Here is a 26,493-nt window from a genome sequence, read left to right as displayed (position 1 = left end):
AACATAGATGGTTTATAGATTTATAAATATCATAAGATAACATTAAAATTGGCAGTGACATATAACAGATTGAATAAAACATCCATACAACTCAATATTCAGAAAAGAAATATTGGCTAAATACTTAAGTTTTCAAAACAATCCTTTTAAATTCATATTAAGCTTTTATAATGCAAAATAGCAAACATTAAAACATTGCAATGCCATATGTAAAACTTCACGCGAATAGCCATTTATTTAGACCAATCCAGCAAGTATCCTGTAAACACAATAGTGCAAGGAATGTTCATTAGAATTTATACCTCTCAAGTTAATGTTAATGACATATATAATAATTGACATCTCTGAAAGAGTGTTGATACCTTTGCCTCAATACTTCAATAGCAGGATGATTAATATTGAAATAAATCCGGAAACATGATGAACTTCTTATCTGCAGTGAACCTGTTAGAAGCAATTCAGCGATAAGCTTTAGTTGACACCATGAAAAATTATTATATTTTGTAGTAAAGATATGTAGATTAGCCGAAAATGGAACCATTGTGGATTAGTGGCCTCATGGTTGTCAAGATAACAATTGGAGGATACCCAACTATCCCTGAAGTGCATTTGCTACATCAACAGTAAATTCATCCCAAGCAAAAATCTTAACAACGTTGCTGAAATGGAAAGAAAGATAATGAGACTATCAGATAAACATTGTTCAACACTGAGCGACACTATTTATTACTGAAATGATGGTCTTACCTGCCATCAAATAACTCAAATCGAAGAAACTTTTCTCACCAAATCGTGTATAAACTTGCTTTATTGGATCAATATTCTGAGGCATGCCAACAATATCTAAATAGTTACTATTTAGGTTTTTTCAATCATGTAAATTAAAAAGAAATATGTGATAATATTCAAAAATACCTATAGCATGTACAGGAAGCACATGTTGAGAGAGTGCCATTGCAAGATCAGAAATCTCAGGAATGGTTTTAAGCTCAAACTTGTGCCTTGGAATGGTATTTACTTCAAACGGAATAGGATGAACAATGGTATCATGTGAAAAAACAATTATCTTATCAGTAGATACAGGCCTCATAAGTCCTGCAGGCTCCATTACTACAAAATTGTGAATAGCATATATGTTTCCTTCAAGTATGATATTGCTAACATCATGCCAAATACACGATTTACAAATGCAAAGACATGACAATCCTGCATAACAAAAGCTCATTGGAAACTCTTCTATACAAACAAATCATATATACTACTACACAAAGCGCAAGACATTACCTCTGAATCAAGCACAATTAGATTAACACCTCGGAATTGTTGAGTGCGAGAAAATGAAGGCCACATCCTAGTAATACGTACACGAACCCTCCAATCAGTCCTAGTGCTATTAACCAATGCAAGGTTGTCTTCCATGGCAGCAATCACAAAAGGTTAACTAACAAATTTTTTTTCTTAAAGGGTTATTACTTTATGATATTCATATAACACATGAAAACTATATATATATATGAGGATTAGTACGTCACCATGGATTTAGGTAAATGATTGATGTTAACATAGTTGGCGTGATCTTTAGATAAGAGTTTGTTAGGATTTTACTTCTCCATTAAATGCAATATTCTGCTAATAATTTTAGTAAGTTAACGTGATATCAACATGACCTTAAATGTAGGTTAAATTGTCTTATACAATATTCACATAAATTATTTCATGGGAATTATCATTTTCGTACATAAAAACTCGATTCGTACGTTAATTGTGACGAACTATGGGTATTATTAATTTTAATTGTGATGATATGGCGTAAAATAGAAATATAAAAGTTCATAACAACTAAATTTTAAAAAAATAGTACAAATAAGTCATAATGTTTGAAAATGTCATATATTTTTTAAGACTGTAGCATGCGGTTAAAAAATAATACACTATAATAAATAATAAAGACATTTATTCTTATCTGTAGTTGTGATTTTTAATATTTACCCAACATTTGATAACAATTGTTCGAATTACTTTGTTCGTCAAAACTTTTTTGAAATATCTATTTCTTTATAAGTCTACTATTATTTTTATTCCAACTACAATTACAAACCATATTATTGCAAAAAGATATTTAATAAAGGTCCATAAAATCTTATCAGATATCAAATGTATTTTGAAAACTATTACAAATTTTACATGGAAATATGAGAGAACATGTATAAAAATATGACATACAATCTATTAAAATCAATCGTTATTAGTTTTGTGTATTTTGATGATATATTAGCGTGAATTGCCTAATATAAAACCTCATGCAAAACTATTTATAAATTAATTATCTTACATAAATAGTAAAATTTATAATCTAACGAACAACATATTCGGACAAATAAACTATTTGAAATATAGGAAAAATAATTTGTAGTATTATTCTGTTCAAACTTTGGCATAATATTTTACAAATTAATTTTTTTATTTGAAAAAATATAATATATTCTTCTGAAATGTAAGTTTGTACATTAATTATTTCATGGGTGTTATAATTTCCCCACACCTAAACTGGATTGTTACATTAATTATGAAAAACTATTTGTTAATTTCTTTTAACAAATTGTACTTACAGTTATCATTTCCTACATAAGCAATTTTAAAACCTCAAAAGAATATAATTTGAAATTAATTATCTCGATCCGGTTGGAATAAGTATGACGATATTATCTTGATCAATGGAAACATTTATTCTCATCAAATATGATATTGCAATAGTTTATTTTATATTGAATTCTCTTCCAAATTGTATGAATGTGAAAAAATATTGGAACAACAAATGGAATATCTATTGCAAATTTTTCATGGGAAGATGACTAAACATGGATTCCAAAAAAAGACATAATCTATTAAATACAACGGTTATTAGAAATTTTCCCCTGTGATGATATTATAGCGTAAAATACAAAACTAAACGTTCATAAGAAAATACTTTGTGATAAATTAGCTGGAATAAGTCTTAATGTTTCAAAATCAAATGTTTTTGTATTAAATTTAAGCCTTTACCATAGGGTTATAAAATTAATACAATAAAATCAATAATAAATATATTTATTATATTCTGTAGTTGACATGTTTAATAATTAATAGACATTTATAACGATTGTTCGAATTACTTTCTTCGTCATAACTTTAGACATAAATATAATAAGTCTATAAGCCTATTATTATTTAATTCAAATTACAATTACAAAACATCTTATTACAGTAACATATATAATACACCTCCAAAGATTTACAAAACATACCAAATACTTTTTTTAAACTATTGAATGCATACATGAAGATATGAGAGAACATGTATAAAAAATATGACACATAATCTATTAAAAAAAATTATTAGTGCTGTGTATTTTAATAATATAAATAGTAATTTTATAATCCGTATTCAGGGCATATTCAGACAAATAAACTTCTTCAAAATTATTCAAAATATTTTATAGTACAATTCTGTTAAAACTGCGGCATAATGTTTTCTAACTTAAATTTTAATATTGGAAAAATAAAATAACTTAACATTCTTCTCGATTGTAAGTTTGTAAAATTTTTTTTTTTCAAATACGTAATTTGAATGCATACTTAAAATATGTAATATTACTTAATATTCATAATTATGTACCTAACATGTAAATTTTATTACATCTTTTCCATTAAATAAGCAGTTATTGTAATTACACATAGAGAACCGTGTTGATTGACTTTTGTTCACTGGATCAAAATAAACCCTGCATGCAAAAGACCATTCTCATCAATACTAACACCGAACAAAACTCCAAACTCGGCACAAACAATCGTCAGGGGACTTTTGATTTTCATCATTCTACTCAAGTCATGGAGGTATGTATACTCTGTCATTCAATTAGTAATCTGATGAATGTAGATAAATCTACGTTTTATGTTAATTGAATTTGATTTGATCAATCTTGCTCATCTCTGTTTACATATAAGTATTCTGAATAGTCTACATTCATGGTGCTATGAAATTAGTTATTGACATTAAATAGATTTGTCATTGTAATCTGATGAAAAGATTATGTATTGATTCATATTGGGTATTTTTGTATACATATTGCCATATTATATATTGACTTATATGTTGCAAAATCATTGTAAAGTGTTTAAGTATGTGGTTTATACAATGAAACCGTTCTTGGTCGAAGTGTATGTTGTGATCTTGGGATAGTTGGTTATGTGTTGGGAAAGTCAGTAGCATATTACACATATGTATATTGATTTCTAATCTATTATGTTGCAATGAAAAAGTATTGCCATCTGTATATTGACTTACATGGTGCAAAAAACCTTGTAAATGTTTTAAGTACCTGGTTGATAGTCACAATACGTTTTGTCTGGAAGGGATTGTTGTGATTTTTGTCTAAAGCTGTGTCCCGGGACAGTCATTAAACAATGTTGAGTCTGGTTTTTTGATTTCTAACCGTATCCCCCATGACTGCCTCGACTTAGCCATTCATTGAACTGATTTTTGTTGAACTCAACATGTTTTACTAATTGGAATATTATATATTTATGTAGTTGATATAATAACTATTTTTATTATTCAAACGCAGCATACTACCTCTGACCCTGTGAAGATTCCATCATTCATAGTTCCGTTTGATCCAACTATGCTTGAATTGGTAAATAACTTTATATTTGTGTGAATATGTGATCGTGCTTGTTAATTGAATTATTGAAAGGCTCTTTATTTACGGTTGCAGAAATTACCAGCCACTATTGTTAATCAATATGGTGGCAAACTTGCTGTTACTGGACACATAATGCTACCAAATGGCGAGAAGCTAGATTTCACTTATGAATAAGAGTGGCAGCCTAATTGTACTTGGGGAACTCATCCAAGTTTACCCAAAAGGAAGTGCTTGTAAGCTTCTTCTCTGTTTTGAATCTTCAGGAAATTACTGGGGTCACATATTTGATAAGACTGGGTGTGAGATAAACTATGTCAAGCCTGAAGATCCAAATTTCTATGCGGCAAAGAGAGGTAATACTGTCGTATGCTCTTCAATATTTGGTTACACATTGGAAAGCCGATCTTAAGTCATTGTCATTATTATACTGTTTAATACACATGATCAGCCAATGTTGCTGGAGCTGGAGTTAAAATTCTAGTTAAAGCTACTGAAAAAAACAATCTATGATGGCATAGTTGTAAGTTATTTTCTCATTAACTTGTAATATGTTATGCAAATGTGCTTTTTTTTACAAAATATAAAAACATAGGATTAATTTGATCTAACTCCTATTGCAGGATATTCCATATCCTTTGTGGCACAATATGGCAAGCATATCCCAGAAGTTGTTCTCTACTGTTTCCCTTTGGATACAATGTTTACAGGTTATTTTTCCGATTATGAGAAGCGGTTCTTTGGTCTCTATAAAATTCCACCAAAACTTAGCCTCGACATGGGAGATTTTATAGTGTTCACAAACTGGGAAGCTGGTCGGTTTGATGCTTTCATTTTTGACAAAGATGGAGTGCAGAAGTTGTTTGAAGATCAGACCCCAGAGGCTGGTGAGAACTCTACTAATAACAAAATTGTAATACAATATGGTCATATTAATTGACAATAATTGCTTACTTTACATAACTTCTTTTTACTTGATTAAAACATGATTGTTTGACTACATTCTTTCACACACATCTAAATCTTGAAATGATCTTTCTCTTGATGCAGAGAATGACCAGGAAACACTTCAGGGATAATGCAATGGAGAGGAATTGGTCTAAATACATCTCATTATTATGCTTGCATTTAATCAACATTTATAATGTTTGTAACTTATACTCGGTTTCAAGACATGTAATGTTCATACTTTAGCCAATTGTTGTGGCATGGATTTAATTCGTAGACGCAATGCGTACATAATGGGATTTGTATGACTGGTTATTACTGGATTAAATATTTTGTGATAACTATTGGGTACACACGCCATTGGGCATATGTACTGATTTCTTCCATACTTCAATTAAGGTACTTACCTAATCATAACATAAATTCATGACATAAAAATACACCATTTTGTATATTTTAAATTTGTTCAGTTACACTTGATTTGTTAGACATTAATATGGGTTTGGTATCGTTTTAGTACATCATTAGCTACAAATCAGGGATACTTTTAGTCAATGAAGTTTTCCAACTATTCACGTCAAATAACTTTAAGGTTATTTTAATATGGCATAATCCCAAGTTCTCCACAAAAAGGGCAAATTATGTAGTCTGATCAATATTTTAATTGTGGAAGTGACATCACAAAATCTTTACTTATATAATTGCTGTATTTATCATATTCTTATTTTTTATAACAAAAGATTGTGTCATACAATCTATCTTGGAATATATACCACAATAATGTCATTTCCATGTTCAAAACATATATATTACAGATCATTGTCATGTAACTTTAAACAAAAGGACAGAACAACAATAGAGCATTCATTATCAAGGCTAGAAATAACATAAGTTCAACTACCAAAGGTTTTAATTTTGTACTAAAATTAAATAAAAGTGCAACAGATCAATCACAAACATCACCCAGCAAAATCTTGAACAAAGTAGTTGCACTTTGTAATGACCACAACTTGAATTCCAGATATGTGACATGGTTAAGCATGCATGATAGAAATCACCTTCTTCACTGTACTTCTCCTTAACAGTCAACTCACAAAGTGAATACCAAAGCTCTTCACCAAAAGGATTCCCTTCAATCCTGTTGATCGGGTCTTTATTTATAGCATTTGGACAAAATTTAGAAACAGGAAGTAGATTATCTACGTCCTATATGTTACAGTATATATCTTCAAGCAAATGAACAATGTCTAATAACTTCGATCTAAGATCAAGGATTGTAAGAATATGAGACATTTCTTCAACAACCTGATCTCTTTCATATGGTCTGTAAACTGCTCTAAAAGACACATAACTAAAATAAGATGGGAAATGATTAATGGAGAGAAAGAGAGAGTTTGAAGATTATGATCCACATTGTTGCGCATGAAAAGCATTCGAACCGAGTTATAAAACATAGCTTGATCAACTTCTAGAGAAATGGCAAAAAGAATGAAACCATGGAATTGGTCACGCCGAACTTCTAGATAATGATTATGGTACTGGTATAGAGCATCCCAGTTGAGCTTCTGCAACATCTCCTTAACTTGTATTCGGCTAGATTTGGTATAGTAGGCCATCAGAAACTTTCCGAACATCTGAAAGCTATCAAGATCGTGTATTAAGAAGCCAAACAATATAGACATAATGTCAGTATTGACGGTGAAATGTTAAAGTTTGGCATGATGAACTGAAGAGAGTATTTTGTGCAATGAAGAAAAATAGAATTTTAACTGATTGTGATAAGGTCTATAAATAAGGAAACGTTCTACAACTATTATATATGTAATTGATAGCACACTTGGAGCTGAGCAAGTTTGTGAGAAATAAGATGCTTTCTGTATTCCAAATACTGGAGTTAACTGAATTGAATGTGAATAAAACCTTTTCATTTCCTTCTCTACTTTGTAATTGTTTAAAAGTATGTAAATTTAGAAAACGTAAAGTAACAATGGGGGTTTCTTGGATTATTGGAAATGAATACTACATCATTATGACTCGAATTGATAAACGTGTAAGTAAGAAAGATACAACTTTATAGATATGGGTCAAATTTAGTGATGGACAATGCATATAACATCAAATCATTATCTTTTACAAAAAACATTTTTCACAATTAAGATAAATATTTGCATTCATATATATAACCAAATTGTACAAATTTGTTACATATTCACATATACATACTTAACAGGAACAATCACAAACTATTGAACATGCTTAGAAATTCACAACCTGTCCATCTTGAACAGGTTCAGGGTCATTAATCTTAACATCCTGAAATCGTGCTTGTGGAGGGCCAAGACCTAAATCCATATTAAGAAATTCTTGAATGTTGTCAACAGGCCGGTTTAATGTCTGCAAATCGTGCAGATTTTGTCTACCAATTGATGCCAGACGTCTTGCAACAGAGTTCCTCTGCGGATGTACCAAATTAATTTCATAACGAATGTTATGATCATTAAGACGTGAAAGGATACATCTGAATGTACTCCTAGTATGTGGTGTTATTCCATCCTCTCTATAATACTTGCATTCACGGTAAGCCTGGATATTATCAGTCTCAATGATAACACGTTCGTACTGGTCTTGAAATGCTCTACGCATTCCTATCAAAATAGCCCATAAGGCACTATTAAGATTAGTTAAGCCCGGAATGGTGCCATATGTTAATCGAATAAGAAGGCCATTTGAATCTCTCACAACAACGCCAATGCCATTTCTATTCTGACCTTCAAGAGCATTCTGAATAAACTCACTGTGAACATTTATCTTCATCCAACCTTGAGCAGAGAATTGCCATACACGTTCAACATGTTCCATGATTTACGTATTTCTTTGGGTTCAATCAAAGGTTGACAGACTAACTAATCTCAAATGTAATGACATACTTCTATAAATACAAAATACAATGGAAAGATGTGACTATTGGGGAATGGCTACCAATTTGTGACTTGAAAAAAACTAACTTAAAACAGTTATACTTATACTATAATACTTAATAGAATCAGTTATAACTAAAAACTGCTTACTAAACTTTGGTGTCCCCATAAAAATTGTATTAAATATCAATAACGCAATTTGACAATAGTACGAAATAAACGACAAAAACAACCAATACACATTCTTCATTGATTCAAATAGGAAAAACAAACTTTCAACATCAGCAAACCAAGTTTACAGTTCAATGTGATAAGGAAATTTAATAATTAAAAACTGAGGAAATTGGATTGCCAACACAAATGCTGCATCCATGCCAAATAAAAGATGAAAACTTGAAAATGATGATTATTTAAAACGAAATTCAGAAATGCTAAACACCAATCCAATCCATCTTTCGTACATAACATCGAGCAAAATAATTGAGTGCTTAACTGCTGTATTACTTCTCCTGCAAATTTTAACAAATTAAAAATTCTTAGAATATGACCAAATCAACATAAAAAATTAATAGAATATAGATAATTAATATGATAATAATTAATGAACGGAATGTAAGTGATTAAATGCAAAAAAACAAAATACAATGCATAAATGTATCTTACCTTTTTAATTTTTTTGGTAACTGATTTTGCAGAGCCCGAAGTATGATCAATGGCATCAAGATCGACGGACTAACACAAAAACAATTACGATTTGTAAAGATTTGTTGGAAGACTAAAAGTTATAAAATTATAATGATTCGAGTATTATAACATATAAAAACCAAAATTACATTAATGGAAAAGTTGATGGAGGAAGATTCTGATATATGTGCAGATTCAGATGGACTTGGACTCTGCGTAGTCGTGTCAAATATGTCATTTGCATCAAATATGGTAATATCCTCAGTTACATTTGCTTTGTTCAATTGAATAATGACAGTGACTTCCTTTCCAACCAAGTCTTTAAGTACCTGAGGAAGGACTTCTTCAGGAGCCTGATACAATGTAATAATTGTTAAACACTTTAATTAATAATTTAGAACATTTCATTGGATCTGCTTCATTGTAATGAATTTATACCTTCTCGAAATCATTATACGCTTTTGCTGCACTTGTGCCAACAATCCTTCTAGCAGCTCGGTCCATGAGCATAATATTACATGAAAATGTATCATCTTCGGCAAGGACCATGATACGAAACCTGAATTTATAAGGAATTTTGTGATAACTATTGAAAGTTGACTTTAATATAGACTAAAACTTAATAAATTTTTAATATAACTCTAATTTGATATACCTTTTAGGGGCAACCGGAATTATACGAAGACAATTATTACATCGAAATCTCCTGTCAAGCCGCTCAACCTCTTGTTGACATTTGTTACAACTGTAAAACCACCATGCTACATCCTCATCCACCTTAACAACTGAGAACATGGTGTATATCCTCTTCTGTTTGAAGTGAAAAAGGTTCAGATTTAAAAATAAATCATATTCAATATGGTTGTGTCGTGCAAATTTTGTAAAGGTTATAAAACCTTCAAGTCATTATATGTAAGATTTTCATTGAGATCCTTTAATGTCATTCGTTCCATAAAGGGTTGAACAAATTCAGATTTTGCCGCCTTAAGATATTTTTCTCTCTTTGACAAATATCCCTCCTCCTTCAACCTACAAAGGTAAACATTGATGTTTATTAACTCAGCCTCCTATCAACTGTTATTAAATATGCAAACGTGCTGTAATTATGTAATTAATATATTTCTTAATCGTACTACCTCATCCTCATATCAGTCACGGATTCATCATCTAGGTTGAGGTACAATTTTGAAGATGGCAAAGTACCAATCTGCACAGTATCTAAATCAAAGCAATATAGTTCAGTAATTTGTTGTATAATGTCAAGGTCATTTATACTAAGTAGTTAAAGAGAACTTACTCATGAAAGTTGTAACTTTTGTGCTCGTTATTATTGCAATTACTGGAGACTGGAATTCCTTAGTATAAATGTTATTGGCAAACACAGCAAGATCTCCCCAAACACTTACTTATGCTGATTACTATATTGAAAAAATAACATATATTTCAGGATATACAACTTCCACATTAGAGACGGACTTAGAAAATAATTATAATTACAGTATAAATATTAATACATTCGACAAACCTGGAATCACAAATCCTGAATTTGACAATGTCTCGCATGCCAAATTTTGTGTCAAGTTTCGTTAGAGGTTCAAAATCCTCAATAACTCCAATTACATCTAAATTAAACAGAGCAATATATTTGATTTGGTCAAAGATAAAATGCAGTGAAATATTAAGGAACGCATTTAAAAAAACTAATAATTTAAACCAAAAGAGTATTATATTAAGGTCACCTATAGCAAATTTAGGCTGTTGTTGTGGCTGATATTTGCTGGCCTCAGCAAAAAGATCACCTAAATCCAGAAATTCGAATTTGTAGGCAGGAATCATGCCATCGTCTTCAGCAGCAGTGACCGTAGTATATTATGAAAATCTGATACAGATATCAGTTTGTACAGGCTTCAGATTACCGACAGCAGCTTTCACAGAAAATTGGTCAAAAACATAAACGCCTCCTTCAATCACAGGAGTTTTGAATCCATTCCAAATATTGGGATAAGCAAATGCATGGACGTGATTATTCTAAAACAAAAGAGGATGTTACATTTGGTATACAAAAGAATGTAGGATTTTATGTAATACCATTAAAATTTTTTACAACATAAGACTTACATCATCATCAAGCAGAATGACATTATATCCTTTGACTGATCCATTCTCAGAGCTAACGCTGGTCCACATCCTAGTTACTCTAGCCTTAATCTTCCAATTGGTAGTCGATTGATCAAGGTCTTCAATAAGATTGAATACTACAGACTCCATTGAAGCTTTTGTTCAAGTCAATTAAACAAAGTGTCAAGCATTAACAATTGAGGAATTAAAAACTTCAAAATATTAACAAAAAATGAAAGCATGCACGATGAAGAAATAATGATAACATATTAGATCAGTTCGTACCAATCAATGATGTTTTTAGAGAGAACAAATAGAGAGGAAACCTAAAGTTTTATTTTTAGTGTCAGAGTATGTTTGATGTTTATCTCAAGGCATTAAAATAAAATGCATTTGCAAATGATATATGCAACTTGATAGGTTATGATACTCTATTTTATCTCAATGATATATTCAAACTGGTAAATTGATGCAAATTGATACTCTATTTTAACTGTATGATAAAGACTGCCAACAATATGGTCTTGATTGATTCTCTAATTATTCATCAATTATCTTATTCAATCTGGTAAGTTGATGATAATTGATATTTTTTTAAAAATATGTAAGATGAAGACCGACAACAATATAATCCTCAATGATTAGGTCATTAATCATCAATTATCTTCCTATCTATTCAATATAATTTTTGAATATATAAGTACAATTTAGATGTAACGGAATATTATATTTTAAATTTTGAGTTAATTAATTAATTAAGGTTAATCAATTAAATTAATCCAATCATCACAATCAAAGTCTTATTGATCCCTTTTTTTATTAACTTGTATATTTTTTTCATTACTCTGTCTGTTTCTCTAATTCATTTAAAAATATGCATAAGATATGCAAATGGTATGAATATTTATAACATAATCTGTTTGATTTTTTCAAAATGGAATTATATATAACATCTTTTTTCAAAACTTTAGAATATACATATTAAATTAATGTATTTATTTAAACTGTTGAGTTGAGATAATGTGATCAAAATTGTTCGAACATTTAATAAAGACAAATACTGACATAATTATGATTTACAGAGAAATTAAAAAATAATCCATAGCGTGGTAAATAAGTTTAATCAAAAAAAATACGACAATGCGGTTGAATCAAGAAGTTTAATAGAAATGCAAAAAAAAAAATTGTCTTCAAGTTTCGTTGACGGGAATGGTTCTGCAGCGTCATATTTGGATTTGTCAAATGTCCATCAACCTATATTGCAAAGTATGTAAAACTTATAAGCGTTTATATGAAAAAATGATGTAAAATTCAAAAATATATAATTTATATTTAGTTACCTCTGCCTCAAATATAAGACATCAGGATAATCAAGATTGACAAAAACCTTTGTTGACGGAATATTGCTGATCTGCGCTCTTCCTGTTTTCAAGAGCGAAAAATATTTATTATTTAAGAGCTAGAACGAATTGTATAACCTATGAGAACGCTTACAATTTTAAAGGTTTTTAATATAAAAAATAAGACATTAACCTCGATACATAAAGACTCTAACAGATGCCAGAATCACAATTTTGGGTTCAATTTCGGTAACTTGGTACAATGATTCAAAATTTGTTGGCAAAGAACCGCTAAAACACACTTGGATGGACCTCCTAACACGAATATAATAAAACGTCAAACACTTATGGATGTTCAATAGTGTTAATACGTAAAATAAGAAAACTGGAGGATGGCATAGTATTTTTATATTTGTCAAAAAATTTATTGAAGAGTCATACACGCCATCTGAAATTCTGAAGCGTAACACTTCCTTTTCACCAAATCTTGTCATAATAGATTGTACTGGTTGCAAGAGTTCAACAATTCCAATAACATCTACAACAATAAACTTAAAGTTAAACACAACAAATTATAAGCAATTTGTTCTAAAATTTTATAAGCAATACCAGTGGAATAAATAGGAAGCTCATCGAGAGCAGAACAATGAGGAGAATTATATAGGAGCATCACAGGAACCAAATCAAATTTATGGCACGGTATACTCAAAATTTCCTCAGGTTCCAACATCACCACAGTGATGGGAAGAAACAGGATGTGATTTGCAGAACGTACAGGCCTCAGAAATCCAGCAGCTGAAAGAACCTTAACATTTCTGATACGTAACAATCTGCCAGGATGAATGATAAAGTAAAACAAATTCCAAAGAGCTGGTGGAATAATTGCAAGTATGTGATTATTCTATAAAAAATAAAATCTTAGGATAAAGACTGGTAAACATAATCATAGATGTGGTATAAGTTATATAGTTATTCAATCAAACCTCACAGTCCAATAGAATAAGATCGTGCCTGACTAAGACATCTTGTCGATTAGTTGATACCCACATTCTTGTCACACGGACCTTCAAAGTCCAAGCAGTATTATTACCATCCAGATTGGATAAATGATGATGGTCCTGCATATCTGAGTAATGAAAAAGTTAATAGATGTTATCAAAAAAGGAGTATATTAAATGTTCATTTCAACAAATAGGTAATGAATTGTAATTATACTTGGATGTTCTGCCATATGAACTCTGAAATTAGTTTGTGAGTTGGATATATAGAAAAACAATCCGAATGTGTGGAGCGTTGAAGACAATCGGATGTATTTTTAATAAAGATATACACTATCTTTATAGTTAAGGTGATAGGCTGATAATTAGTCCATGAAAATCTCAATCAATAGATATCTAGTAAAGTTGTATGATGATCCCTAACAGCTTACACCAATATTAGCTAGAAAAAAAAGTGTTAAAATAGAATCTCAATTAGTATCATAAATGTGATATTAAACAAATATTTAAATATGAGTTAGTTATCTAATACAAATTGTTAGTATCCCATAATCTTCTCTGATTATCATAATGTCTCCTTATCAATATAAAACATATCACATCTAATTATATTGAGAATTTGATATGCATAAAAAAAACTATTCCAGAATCTGCCTTTTACTTAGTAGTTATATGAGAATGAATAACCAATATGACCTGATATAATTCTAATTTAATAACAAAAAAAATTCTCGTACTACCAATTATAATAAAATGATGAATAACTTAGTCAGAATTGTAAATGTGCAATACAAATAACTACTATGATACATTATCATCATTTATGCTCGGTAGGTTGTAAAATACTTCTTCATAGACTACATGTGATGTAATATTTGTGGTGGTACCATCTTCATGGTCAAACCATTACAATAAGTTAGTTAAATCAAATATTATCACAATTTAGGAAGGTTGTAGAAAACTTCTTCAAACACAACATTTGATGTTATATTTGTGCTTTTCCCATTATCGTTATCAATAAGAATATGTAGTCTTTCTGGAGATGTAACACGGGATATTGCAATGTATAACTGACCATGTGAGAATACGGGCCGAGGAAGATACAATCCAACTGTGTCCCATGATTGACCTTGGCTCTTGTTCACAGTCATGGCAAAACATAGTTGGAGAGGAAATTGCGTTCTTTTAAATTCAAATGGCCAATTTGTGTCTGTTGGGACCATATCGATTCTTGGAATTAGATGTTTCGTACCAACTTGAGATCCACAGAGAATTTGACATTCTATACTGTTTTTTTTGCAGCCAGTAACTATCATCCTTGTACCATTGCATAAACCCATAATCTGATTTAAATTCCTCATCAACATAACAACGGCTCCAACCTTTACTTTCAACTCATGTTTAGGCATACATGGCATATTTATGGAGTTCAAATACTCAACTGGAAATGATGAATCAAAGTCATTATCATCAACACCCCTGTCTTCGATTGAATCTTGGCTGAGATAAGTATGCATATTACCCGGAACTCTTTCAAGAATCTGTGCATTGATGTCATCAACTACAACTACAACGTTTGTTGGAGTCAAAATAGATCTCGATCTCAGATACTCCTGTGAATGCAAGTTATTCTGAAAATCTGGATATATAATGTCAATTAGGGTTTTAATGGGAGTTTTCAAGGGACTCTTGACAACATATTCATCAGGAACTACAAACTCAGTTTCAACATCTGCACGATGAGTATCAATGCATTCAACTTTTCCGTCTCCAATATCAAGTTGCCATTTACTAAAGTCAGCTATTACTTTATTTCTAGCTTCAGAATTACCTTAATGTAATCTCATGTTCTGACTGAGAAGAAAGACACTGCAAGATTTCCAAAGCTGGGATTTGTTGAATGATGCATTCACTATTTCAGCCCTTCCAGCCTTAGGCAGAACAGGTAATATTTGTCGAAAATCGCCTCCAAAAACAACTGTAATACCACCAAAGGGTCTTCTTCCTCGTTCTACATCAACGGCAGCCATTATGTCTCGCAAGCTTCTGTCAACGGCTTCAATTGCATAGCGATGCTGCATTGGAGCTTCATCCCATATTATAAGACTTGTGTGTTGCATCAACTCTGCAATGTCTGTACCATGTTTTATTCCAGCAATAGAACTCTGATCTAATTTAAGAGGTATCTTAAACCTAGAATGAGCTGTTCGGCCACCAGGAAGAAGTGTAGCAGCAATTCCTGAGCCTGCAACAGGAAGAACAATCTTTCCTTCTGATCGAAAACGTGAACAAAGAGTTTGCCAAAGAAACATTTTACCGCATCCACCGCTCCCGTAAACAAAAAACATTCCACCTTTATTTTTGTTTACATTATCAACAACTGCATTATATACATCCAGCTGCCTTGAGTTCAGATTTTTATGAGCTTTATCATGATTAAGTCTCAATTCTTCTTTATTGTAGCTAGTTTCCTCAGCAATAAGACGATTGACAAAAGTGTGGAAAAATCGTTCGTCAGGAAATGGCATCATATGAAAATCTCTTAAGGACTTACCAACATCATTTAACAACTTTTCAATCTCTGCACAAAAAAATGGTAAATGATCCGACATCTAAATAAAAATAATAAAAAAATACTACAAAGTAACAAACGTAAAATGTATTTAATACTGATCACACACCTGCTAAAGCATAGTTCTGGATTTCATACTCGGACATTGTTAAATGAATGTTATCAGAAATCTTACGCCGGATATAAAGAACATCGTCTGACAATGCTGGCCAGTGTTGTTCCCATAGCGCAAGCGGATCAGACACCGAACAATATGCCAGTATGTTAACAAACATAGCCCGAATTTGGATTGGCATAGCTGACAATGCATTTTCTTCCAAAGCATCATGCCATTGCTTGTCATTATTCAACAGACCAAGAGCACCACATGCTTTCTTAAATGTATCATATGTAGTTCCATCAATAGTGCGCAACTGAGAGAAAGATAAAGCACCTTTACATCTAAGTAACAGCATTCGAAGGTGAAATAATTCACCAGTTGTTGCATGAACCTCTGCTAACCTCCCAACCACATCACCTCTTTGTCTAAGTTTCCATTTAGAAGTTTTCTTTATCCATGTAAACTGGGTGGGAAAGTCAGAATACGTAAAATTTCGAGCTTGTGGAAATTCACTGTTAGCTACAAACCAAGCCTCTAGTTTACTTTTTTTGGAAGTCGTGTTATTGCACACATTCTCCAAATCTGCAGAAATCTGAAAATTCAAGTACTTCTGACCGGGCAAATGTATTGGTAAGCGTTCAACACTTGGGGAACGATGGTGAATGTTAAACCCAAAAATCCTCCAAGATGCCTCAGATGCACAAACATATCTACCATCAAGAAAATTCTTTACCTCATCCAAATTCTTCACGGATCTTGCAGTTTGTTCACTCCCTGATTTGTTACTTTTCTTCTTCAACAACATTGTGGCAGTGTTATGACCCTTTAAACAGTACTTGAAGAGATATTTCAACGATCTTGAACTATTGCAAATTTCCAGATTTATATGACACTGAAACCGCAACAGAATATCTCGATTGTATGGAACTACATATTGATTGTCAAGGTTGATCCCTTTTTTGTTGATAACTCTACCAGTGTTACGCCTCCGATAAACAGGAAAACCACAATCGTCAAAATATGTATTACCATTAAACCTGCAAAATAAAACATTACATGCGTCGAGATTAATAATAAAATAGACTTATTACAGAACATATGTATCATTCTATTTACTCAGACCTCTTTGGGAAATGACGCATGCATTTTCCTTTAACCATACATGGAGATGTGTATAAGTCTTTACCACAGGGTCCATGCATCATGTAGTTTTTAACAGCTTCATATGCTATTGGATCAGAATTCTTATCTGGTATTTCAGCAGAAACCAATCGGTCAACCTTTTCAATAGAATTAGGTCTGCTTTCAGGGCTCGGCCAGATTAGCATATGCACGTGTGGCAAGCCACGCTTCTGGAATTCAATTACATGCATAACTGTGCAAAACATAAGTAAATAAAATATTTAATCTATGCATGTGTGTAGATATGATTAAAAAAAATTAAATGTAAAATTGTCGGTGTCCAGAATTTTTTTTTTACCTCCTATACACTTTCCAAAGTAGTTCTTTTTAATCAAATCTAATAGCTGATCAAGCTTCAGTTTAAACACGCGAGAAACAATATTCGGTGCATCAACAAGATTAACATTGGGCAACAATTTAAGCATTTCTTGTATCTCTGGCCACTTTGAGTTGCAAGTCATGGTGAGAAATAAGGATGGATGACCAATTGCACGAGATATCGCCAAGGAATCCTTAAAGTATTGAGACATGTATCGTTGGGATCCAATGAATGAAGCAGGCAGTATAACAGCTTTTCCAACATGCATTGGATCATGGTCACCTTTACTGAGAGCATCACACACAGAATTATACAAATCAGCACGGATGGTAGTTTGATGCGTTGAAACCCAGTCTAATCTATATTGTTCAATGGCAGCAAACTGATCCACAACATATTGTTGCCACAAACGTCCTGCAAGGTGTGGCGTTAAACCTGAAATTAATGAGACGATGGTGAGAATATACACATAGCCATTACACATTTTATATTCTAATCACATTGCTTACTTTTAATAAATACCTTCAGAAGTGCGTATCATAATCTTGTAACAATAATATTCTCTTAGTGAAATATGTCGCCTCTGTGTTGAGTCAGGATCAAGGTCTTCATCATCTAAATTCTCTATTTCAGAGTATTTATTGCTTATCAGAGGTATACGTTTATGATAACCCTCGGTTCCCCAAGAAAACAGTAGTGGATATTGCAACTGCATGAAATGTGGATCTGTTTCATATATCCTCTTCAATCCTTCTTGTTTGGAATTCACAATCGTGTCTCTAAAACCACGGGTATCCGTATCATCACTAACAATGAAAGCAGCAACTTCATCAGATGGAGTAATGTGGTTTGGTCTACCGCTAGAAGATTGAGATGATATGAGGACTAACTTAAACTCATCCAGCTCTTCATTTTCAAACCGATTCCGAGCCATGCGAAAAGCTTTGACTAACTCATTGTTCTTGTCTAACATACCTAAAAGTTCCTCGACAATATCTGGATCAACATTGTCAGAAGCACCTCCCATTGTATTGATTCTATTCTCAACCTCATTCTGCGTGTCGTATATGTAGAGCTGGCAGAATTTGGGTGAAGATCCATCTAACGGTACTAAACTCCCAACCAAATGATTGTTTTGACCTTGTAAGCGAAAACAATAAGGAGAGCTACCTCTGTTTATTGAGTTATCAATCTTACCACCGCTGGAAGTGAATTGGAACATGCAGTTGTACACTCTTATGTACTGTTTAAAATGCCTCGATTTCTCACCACCAAGTAACAAAGAAGCTAGTGGTTCTGGTGGCGGACTTTCTTTTAGAAAATGTATCCGACCATTACGACAACACATAGAAAATGTGGGCTCTTTACGCGGACATGATTTATTATTACGCTCTTCGTTCCACATAGTAGCACCACATTTATTGCACAACTTTGACGGACGACCAAGATCCATATATCCACACCACAAATTCTGATTCAATATTACCTTTTCCATGTCATGATGATACATATCATCAATTCCAACATCTGAATCACTTGACTCTGAATCCACAAATTCAACCACATTGTCAAAATCTGATATCAAATTCCTCTTTTCTGGAGATGCTTGTTCTTTATCCTTTCCTTTACTTTTTCTTGACTTCAGTTCATGGGGATTATGAAAACTTGACCAAAAAGGAGATGTCGGAGGTTGACTCATTCGTCCATGTTCAAATATTTTATTAGACTTTGACAATGCGTCAACATTATTCATAGAGGATGTACCAGGTCTTTTTCCTATAACTGTTGAAGAATGAACAAATACTTCAGCACACAAATGTGTGAATGGTAATAATGGGATCAATCCCAGCAAGGTAAATTTTTTTATAAATTCGCATATCAGGAAACATGTAATAACAAAACGTACACATGGGATCTGTATAAATCTTCTCGATATTAGGGCCACGTACCCTGCATTTCTTAGCTGCAACAAAATACACAAAAGAATTTTAAATTGTTTTCACAACAATAAAAACATGAAATCTTATAAATGAACATGCATAATCATGTACAAATGTGCATCACACAAAACTTACTCTGTGGTATTGTCTTCCTATTATCAACATTAGGACCACGTAATCTACATTTATTAGTTGCAGCAAGAAATAACAATGTATTCTTGTTGGTCGTAATAGAAAATAAAACATAAAGTATTACAAATCTTATGAATTAGAAATTTCATAAACTGATTAATAGATAACACACATGATTCTTCTGAAGGCGTAAATTGGTAGTCTTGGTGTTTCGTTGAAACACTGTTATTAGTAGCTAAAATTTTCTCAATATTGCGACCACGTATTCTACGTTTCACAGCTGTAACAAACAACATGATATAATGTTAGCAATTTAGTAAACGCAACAGAGCATACAAAAATATTTATTTCAATATAAAGTTATAATGTAACATACACGGCAAATTGGTAATATCTGAGAGTGTAGCAGGTTGATCCATGCACCTAGCAATTGGAGTGTTATTCTCTTCAACTGTAATCCCCGAAATAGGTGAAATTTGTACACTGACAGACGTGCTATTTGATCCACCAAGAGGTCTCAAACCCACACTTCTGCTCATACGTTTCAAATCTACAACAAAAAAAAAATAGAACAAATAGTCATACAAACATTCCCACTTCTGAACTTTACATTGGTAAAACAAACACAAATACCTGTGAAGGAAGTCCGGGTGGTTCTATTAGACAAAATATCAACAACAAAATTAGATGGATTGTGTGGACTGGAATCTCGCAATACATTTGTATTACTATTGAATAATGTCTGTAAAGGAGACCTAAATCCAACTACAAAATGCATATGAATCATGAGTTCCCAACATTCACTAATGTAACAGATAATAAACAATAATAATGGAAAACATACCAGATGATAATGCAGAACCTGTTGACTGTGTATTCGAGACTGTAACATTGGGACTCTGATTTTCTTTTTCAACAAATACGTTTCTACGCTTCACAACTAATTCAATGAGACGAATATAAGAACATGAATTAAAACACAATCTACATACAAAATATAAGAGGAAGAATGATATTCACCATTCGACTCAGAAACAGGAAAACTTGGGGTAGCCTGCAACAGAGAAGATTGATTTGAGCCCTGATCTGATGAATCTTGGCTACAAATCAAACGTTTCAACCCTACGGACAAAAACATAAAATCATTCAAAATCATATAACACTTAACGTGATTGATAATTAACAGTTATTCATGATGAAATCAAACCTAAAAGTGATGTCCTTGCAGATCCTGAGCCTTCCAGGGAGCGTGAATCCATGCTTGACAAGAGATCGGCGGAGTTAAATCATCATCGTCTCTTATCTGCACAAATCAAAAAAATATGAGTAAACGATAATGAATTGAAGGCGTGGATGAGTATTATAGAATCAAAAAGATACATAAGAATTCGAATTTTGAAATTTGATTGTGAGGGATGATAAAGTAGATTGATTTCACGTGTAAACAAATTCAAAAAAATTCAAACGTACCATTCAGTTGCTACAATCAGGGAGTGGGTTAGGTGTATTTAAGTTAGTTTCTAAAATGGGTTCTAATGCATTTAAATCTTAAAAGATCCATGAATATGTGTATAATATAATGTTTTATGTGTAAAATAATTAAATGGGTCATGAATAGTGGGTCATGGGTAAATTTATGGGTAAATTTAGTGGGTAAATTCTAAATGGGCATTAGTAGCATTTAAGATAATATAGATATAAAAATCTATAATAATTTTATGTGTAAAAACATGCATACGCCATCCAACGCCTAATGTATGCAAGAGACGTTGAAAATGTTTCCGTAAGCGCCGTAAGCGCCGTAAGCGCCAAATTGAATTTAAATCACCCAAAAAATCTAAAAATAGAAACTTCTTTACTTCAATACACTACTGTCACTCAAAGTTTGTAAGGTCCAATAAAAATCAGCCAGCTGAGCAAGTACTAGAGTTGTTCACGTGACACGGCTGTCAACGTAGCACATTCTCGTGAAATATCACACTTCACATGTTCGTATCCTACCTTAGGCCTTACTAAACGCATGTACTTCAAGTTAGCTGGGCTGTCACACGAGCACACCAATTTTGTTACTTATTTTCGTGTCGTGTTCTCGTGCTGCGTAAAAAATTTGTGTCAATTTTTTTGATTTGAAATAGATGGGGATTGATTACTACAATGTGTTAAAAGTAGGACGAAATGCTAGTGAAGAAGAGCTTAAGAAAGCTTATAAGAAACTAGCTATGATCTGGCATCCGGATAAGAACAATACTGGTAATAAGACTGAAGCTGAAGCGAAATTCAAGCAGATCTCCCAAGCCTATGATGTTTTAAGTGATCCACATAAGCGCAAGTACTATGATCGTTATGGTGAAGTAGGATCAAGTACTGCACAGTTTCCTACTAGTGATTCGGAGATTAGGTTCAATAAGCGGGGAGCTAAGAATGCATATAAGGAGGTTTTTTATCGATCAGAGAAGAGTGAGTTTGAGAAATCTAAGTATGATGCTGGTGGAAAGAGTAGCAAGGGCTCGGCTAATGTACTGTCCTGTAATCTCGAGGAGCTTTACAAGGGATCAGACCGGAAATTGAAGATTTCCAGAACTGTTATTGATGATTCAGGGTAATATCGCAATTTCTATAAATCTGTTACATTGTTTTACTATTTATTTTTTTATTTTATTGTGTTGTAATTTTCTTTTCCACAATGCAGGTTAGCATCATAATATCATATGCAATCCTATCTTATTTTTATGTTTGGTTACCAGGTTGTGCGAATTAGCATTTGAATATGACTTTAGTTACACAAATTGAGTGTGTGCAATACGCAGTCGTTTCTAATCTGGAATTCATCCGAGACAATGATAACGTTGTTGAGCTAATTTGTTAAATGCGATCATTATATGGGTGTGACAATGTAGCATATTGTCTGTTTAGGTTTTATGTTCTCTGTTTTAATGTCTTGAATTTGTTACTAGTATGGCTGCTGTAGGTGGTTCCATTTAAAGAAGTTAGTGCACTGTTGCAATTCTCCAGTCCTTATCCTACAACCGTTTAAAAATGAAGGAAAATGTATATTCCGTAATGAAATCTGGAACTTCGAGTATTTACAATGTTCCTTTTGATACATTAACAAAGTCTGATGTTGAGGTTCTGGAGAGTTAGCACTAGGTCTGACAGTTCATGATTCCGTGATCTGGATTCTGGAACATGAAATGTGGTCTCAGGAAGAAATGACATTATATTACTAAATCAATGTGTCATAACTCGTAAGTAAAAGCTTATTGCCTGTCCGAGTGTCTGCAATTTGATTTTTTTTGCCTTATCACCTTATTGCAGTAAGCTTGCTACTGTTGAGGAGATATTGCCAATACATGTTAAACCTGGTTGGAAGAAGGGCACAAAGATCACTTTTCCTGAGAAGGGCAACCAAGAACCTGGTGTTATTCCTGCAGACCTTATATTCTTAATAGACGAGAAACCACATTCAATTTTCAAGAGGGATGGAAATGACTTGGTTATTTATAAGAAGATCTCCCTACTGGATGCTCTTACCGGTAAGAACGTAAAACTGACTACTTTGGATGGAAGAGATCTTAGAATTCCGATTACTGATGTTATAAAGCCAGGTTATGAGAAAGTGGTACCTAATGAAGGAATGCCCATATCCAAAGAACCTGGGAAGAGAGGGAACTTAAGGATCAAGTTCAGTATCAAATTCCCAACAAGTCTCACCATAGAACAGAAGTCTGATCTTAGAAGAATTCTGGGAGGTAGTTGCTAATCAGTACAGAGTTAATATTTGTGATGACCACTAACTCTGACTGCATATAGTGTTTACACTTTCACCATAAGACGAAGCATGTGCATAGTATAAACTTTAGTTTTGTAAAATCGGGAACTTCTTAGTTTTCATGTTCTCTGTCGATGAAGAGCTAAAGTAAAGGCATTTCAACTTGCAGATTCCAACTAATCAACTATACTAGATTTTAGTTACGAAGATCTAAACTGTTTGCTATAGTACTATCTCCTGTTCAGAAGCATGCTTGCATCAATAATCTCTAAAGAGAATGGTTCAGTTGTGTTTTAAGTTTTTGTGGAAGTATGTAGACAAAATGTAATATTAAATTCTTATAAAAGCATGCAGACAATGTGTTCCTAGTAAATGAGAACATTCGCTGTTTTCATTTATACTGCATAAGCAGTTAAAAATCAAGCATTTCATAAGAGCATATTGTGTACTAATTACCACCAACCTAGATAACAGTTCACTCTGCCTCAAAGCTCTCAACTCTAATATGTGCAGTGTGTAACGCTTGTAAATGTCTTCACATGCTACTTTATACCAATGGTGATCAGCTTCGATGGCTTTAAGTAAGACTGAAGTATGCTCATTATTCATTTTTTATTTTCTGGGGAAGTCGAAAAAGGACCATAGCACACCATCGATCCCTAGCAATACCAATTATCATGTTTTAGAGTCACGGGTAACTATAGACCCAAAAACAGCTGAAGGTTCACCTCAAAGTAAGAAGCTTAAAATTAGAAATCTGGAAAGGTAGGCTGTGATTTATGTTTCTCAAGAAAAATTCAGTAAGATGCTGCTGTATAGTTTACAAAGTTACAAGTCTTCAGTCATCGTATAGGCTGAATAACTGACTGTTGCTTCTATCATTATTTAAAGCCCGCAACTTTAAAAGCACTGCTGAGAAGTGCAATAATAATTTACAAAAGGTTATCAAATGTTGCAGTTGGTACATATTATTACATATCAAAGAATATTAGCCTGGTCAGAAGAGGTCATTATTTCAGGCTAAAACAGATAGTACTTCTTTGATTTCGTAATAAACACCAAACTCAAACGTTAAGTAACACGATGAAGGTACATTATCACTTACTCATGTTACGCATGTTTTTGTGCTCATTGTTGGAAGCCAATGACTGTGAAGCTTGATGTTCATCAGATAAATATTTGGAAACAACGTCTAAATCATAGCTTATGTTTCTCAAGAAAAATTCAGTAAGATGCTGTTGTACAGCATAGAAAGTTAAAAGTCTTGAATCATCGTATAGGACTGTTGCTTCAATCATTATTCAAAGCCCACAACTTTCACAAGCACTGTTCAGAAGTGCAATAATTTACAAAAGGTTGTCGAATGTTGCAGTTGGTACATAATAACAATATCATTACAAACCATAAAATACTAGCCTGGTCATAAGAGGTCATTATTCAGGCTAAAACAGATAGTACTGCTTTGCTTATTGTGTTTGTTTCTTCTTCTTTTTTTTTTGGCCAAGTGTTGCTTTTCGTGTTTTCTTATTATATGATTTCGGCTTCCAAGGTTCACGGATTAGACCATGTATTTCTCAATCTTCTTCTGGAGTGCTCCCTTTTCTGCTCCAACAACCTTGTCAACTGTTTTTCCCTTCTTTATCAATATGAATGCAGGCAAAGCTTGTACAGCATACTCTCGAGCCACACTCTGCATAAACCACATGCATTAGCAATTAGGCTCATTTGTTTAATTGTGAAATATGATTTAGGAACATGAAATGATAACATAACATGATAGCTTAAGCATACTTCTAACTCATCTACATCAATCTGAATGAACTCCACTCCCACATACTTGGCAGCAAAGCCGCGAATTATTGGTTCCATGGCGCGACAAGGTCCACACCATGTAGCTGTGAAATGAATAACCATCTTCCAACAAACATTAAAAAGAAAAAGAGTACTGTCAAACTCGGATATATAACAATTTAGAAGTGCGACATGGAAGATTCAATATGCAAAAAATATGTAAAGATTGACATTTGTAGCTGACCAGCTTATTTGTTTCTTTGGAGGACTGAAAATGGCTTTTCCATTTAGAGGAGGAATGAAATATTAAGACCTGACCGGTCTTCTTAGGCATGTACAAGCCCTTAGCTCCATTAGAAGCAAACTTATTTGGGACCAACAATTCATTGGCTCCATTTGAAGCATAAACAGCGGACTGATTAGCACCCATCTTTCTTCTCTTTTTTCTCTGGATTAAATTTGCAAACCAGAAAGTAAGAAACAACTAAGAAATTTCAAAGAAGTTTTTCTTGTTTCCCGCTTTAGTTTGATGGTGATAAAGAAGGCACAGGCTGACCTCTTTTATAGGACTGATAGTGCTAGTGGGAATTTTTAAATTGTATAACTTTGTATTTGATTCGATTTCTTTAAGCAAAGTCAACAATAGCAGAGATTTGCATCTTATATACTACTTTCTACGTATGGGTCATAAATTTAAATACTCACGCATTCATGTCTTCACTCATGCCTCAACAAAAGAAAATGATTTTTCTTGTCGGCCCAACTTACAATAATGATGATAAATGATATTTCCGCAAACTTTTCTGGCTGGATCAGGAAAAGAAAAAGGAAAAGCCAACGGCCTCATAGTATGTTCATGATGTAAAGCTGGAATTGCCAGGATTACAGGGTTTTTATTCGAACAATTACTTTATTCCAATAGTATCTTCTACATACAGTGTTATTGTACAATCAAAGTTTTATAATCGAAAAATTGCAGGCCGTGAATACGTTTCGAGTACAA

The 26,493-nt window shown here is 32.8% G+C and overlaps 4 protein-coding genes and 1 long non-coding RNA gene across 6 annotated transcripts; 1 reads left to right on the top strand and 4 right to left on the bottom strand.

The window, feature by feature from the left end:
* Positions 1-9,045: 9,045 nt before the first annotated feature.
* Positions 9,046-11,497, bottom strand: LOC141712979 (replication protein A 70 kDa DNA-binding subunit D-like). Its single transcript, XM_074516144.1, has 11 exons — positions 11,348-11,497; positions 11,116-11,257; positions 10,969-11,028; positions 10,755-10,851; positions 10,366-10,503; positions 10,126-10,258; positions 9,885-10,039; positions 9,668-9,788; positions 9,379-9,582; positions 9,209-9,277; positions 9,046-9,054 (listed from the first exon to the last, which is right to left on the bottom strand). Exons 1-11 carry the CDS (start codon positions 11,495-11,497, stop codon positions 9,046-9,048), a joined length of 1,278 nt encoding a protein of 425 aa, XP_074372245.1.
* Positions 11,498-12,535: 1,038 nt separating this feature from the next.
* LOC141724925 (uncharacterized) lies at positions 12,536-13,007 on the bottom strand. The gene is made up of 3 exons (XR_012576941.1): positions 12,881-13,007; positions 12,688-12,769; positions 12,536-12,601 (listed from the first exon to the last, which is right to left on the bottom strand). It is a non-coding gene; the product is annotated as an uncharacterized LOC141724925 (long non-coding RNA).
* A 1,613-nt stretch (positions 13,008-14,620) lies between these two features.
* Positions 14,621-21,189, bottom strand: LOC141712972 (uncharacterized). Its single transcript, XM_074516131.1, has 14 exons — positions 21,138-21,189; positions 20,951-21,052; positions 20,775-20,870; positions 20,564-20,695; positions 20,307-20,480; positions 20,084-20,210; positions 19,934-19,977; positions 19,765-19,821; positions 18,381-19,640; positions 17,838-18,293; positions 17,480-17,732; positions 16,367-17,394; positions 15,541-16,266; positions 14,621-15,453 (listed from the first exon to the last, which is right to left on the bottom strand). Exons 1-14 carry the CDS (start codon positions 21,187-21,189, stop codon positions 14,621-14,623), a joined length of 5,340 nt encoding a protein of 1,779 aa, XP_074372232.1.
* Positions 21,190-21,910: 721 nt separating this feature from the next.
* LOC141722643 (uncharacterized) lies at positions 21,911-23,861 on the top strand. 2 transcript variants are annotated; one of them, XM_074525050.1, is made up of 3 exons: positions 21,911-22,529; positions 23,246-23,463; positions 23,536-23,861. In XM_074525050.1, the coding sequence occupies exons 1-3, from the start codon at positions 22,066-22,068 to the stop codon at positions 23,688-23,690; spliced, it is 837 nt and encodes a 278-aa protein (XP_074381151.1). In that variant the 5' UTR covers positions 21,911-22,065; the 3' UTR covers positions 23,691-23,861. The 2 variants fall into 2 exon arrangements, with proteins under 2 accessions (XP_074381151.1, XP_074381150.1); XM_074525049.1 differs by having other exon boundaries at positions 23,246-23,861.
* A 1,113-nt stretch (positions 23,862-24,974) lies between these two features.
* Positions 24,975-26,028, bottom strand: LOC141722627 (thioredoxin H1-like). The gene is made up of 3 exons (XM_074525048.1): positions 25,735-26,028; positions 25,491-25,613; positions 24,975-25,389 (listed from the first exon to the last, which is right to left on the bottom strand). Exons 1-3 carry the CDS (start codon positions 25,918-25,920, stop codon positions 25,258-25,260), a joined length of 441 nt encoding a protein of 146 aa, XP_074381149.1. The 5' UTR covers positions 25,921-26,028; the 3' UTR covers positions 24,975-25,257.
* Positions 26,029-26,493: the final 465 nt, after the last annotated feature.

This window comes from Apium graveolens, chromosome 1, assembly GCF_009905375.1.
Source record: "Apium graveolens cultivar Ventura chromosome 1, ASM990537v1, whole genome shotgun sequence".
Lineage (NCBI taxonomy): Eukaryota > Viridiplantae > Streptophyta > Magnoliopsida > Apiales > Apiaceae > Apium > Apium graveolens.
Note: the sequence above shows the minus strand (reverse complement) of the source record. Positions and strands in the feature narration are given on the sequence as shown.

Coding starts and splice junctions, on each gene's coding strand:
- LOC141712972 (XM_074516131.1), bottom strand. CDS start 21,189: ATGGATTCACGCTCCCTGGAAGGCTCAGGATCTGCAAGGACATCACTT. Junction 20,211..20,306: donor AGATATTACCAATTTGCCGT/GTATGTTACATT, acceptor TGTTTGTTACAG/CTGTGAAACGTAGAATACGT. Junction 19,978..20,083: donor TGTGTGTTATCTATTAATCA/GTTTATGAAATT, acceptor TAATAAATGTAG/ATTACGTGGTCCTAATGTTG.
- LOC141712979 (XM_074516144.1), bottom strand. CDS start 11,497: ATGGAGTCTGTAGTATTCAATCTTATTGAAGACCTTGATCAATCGACT. Junction 9,789..9,884: donor ATTCCGGTTGCCCCTAAAAG/GTATATCAAATT, acceptor TTATAAATTCAG/GTTTCGTATCATGGTCCTTG. Junction 9,583..9,667: donor CGTATAATGATTTCGAGAAG/GTATAAATTCAT, acceptor ACATTGTATCAG/GCTCCTGAAGAAGTCCTTCC.
- LOC141722627 (XM_074525048.1), bottom strand. CDS start 25,920: ATGGGTGCTAATCAGTCCGCTGTTTATGCTTCAAATGGAGCCAATGAA. Junction 25,614..25,734: donor CCAAAGAAACAAATAAGCTG/GTCAGCTACAAA, acceptor GTTTGTTGGAAG/ATGGTTATTCATTTCACAGC. Junction 25,390..25,490: donor TTGATGTAGATGAGTTAGAA/GTATGCTTAAGC, acceptor TGGTTTATGCAG/AGTGTGGCTCGAGAGTATGC.
- LOC141722643 (XM_074525049.1), top strand. CDS start 22,066: ATGGGGATTGATTACTACAATGTGTTAAAAGTAGGACGAAATGCTAGT. Junction 22,530..23,245: donor ACTGTTATTGATGATTCAGG/GTAATATCGCAA, acceptor ACCTTATTGCAG/TAAGCTTGCTACTGTTGAGG.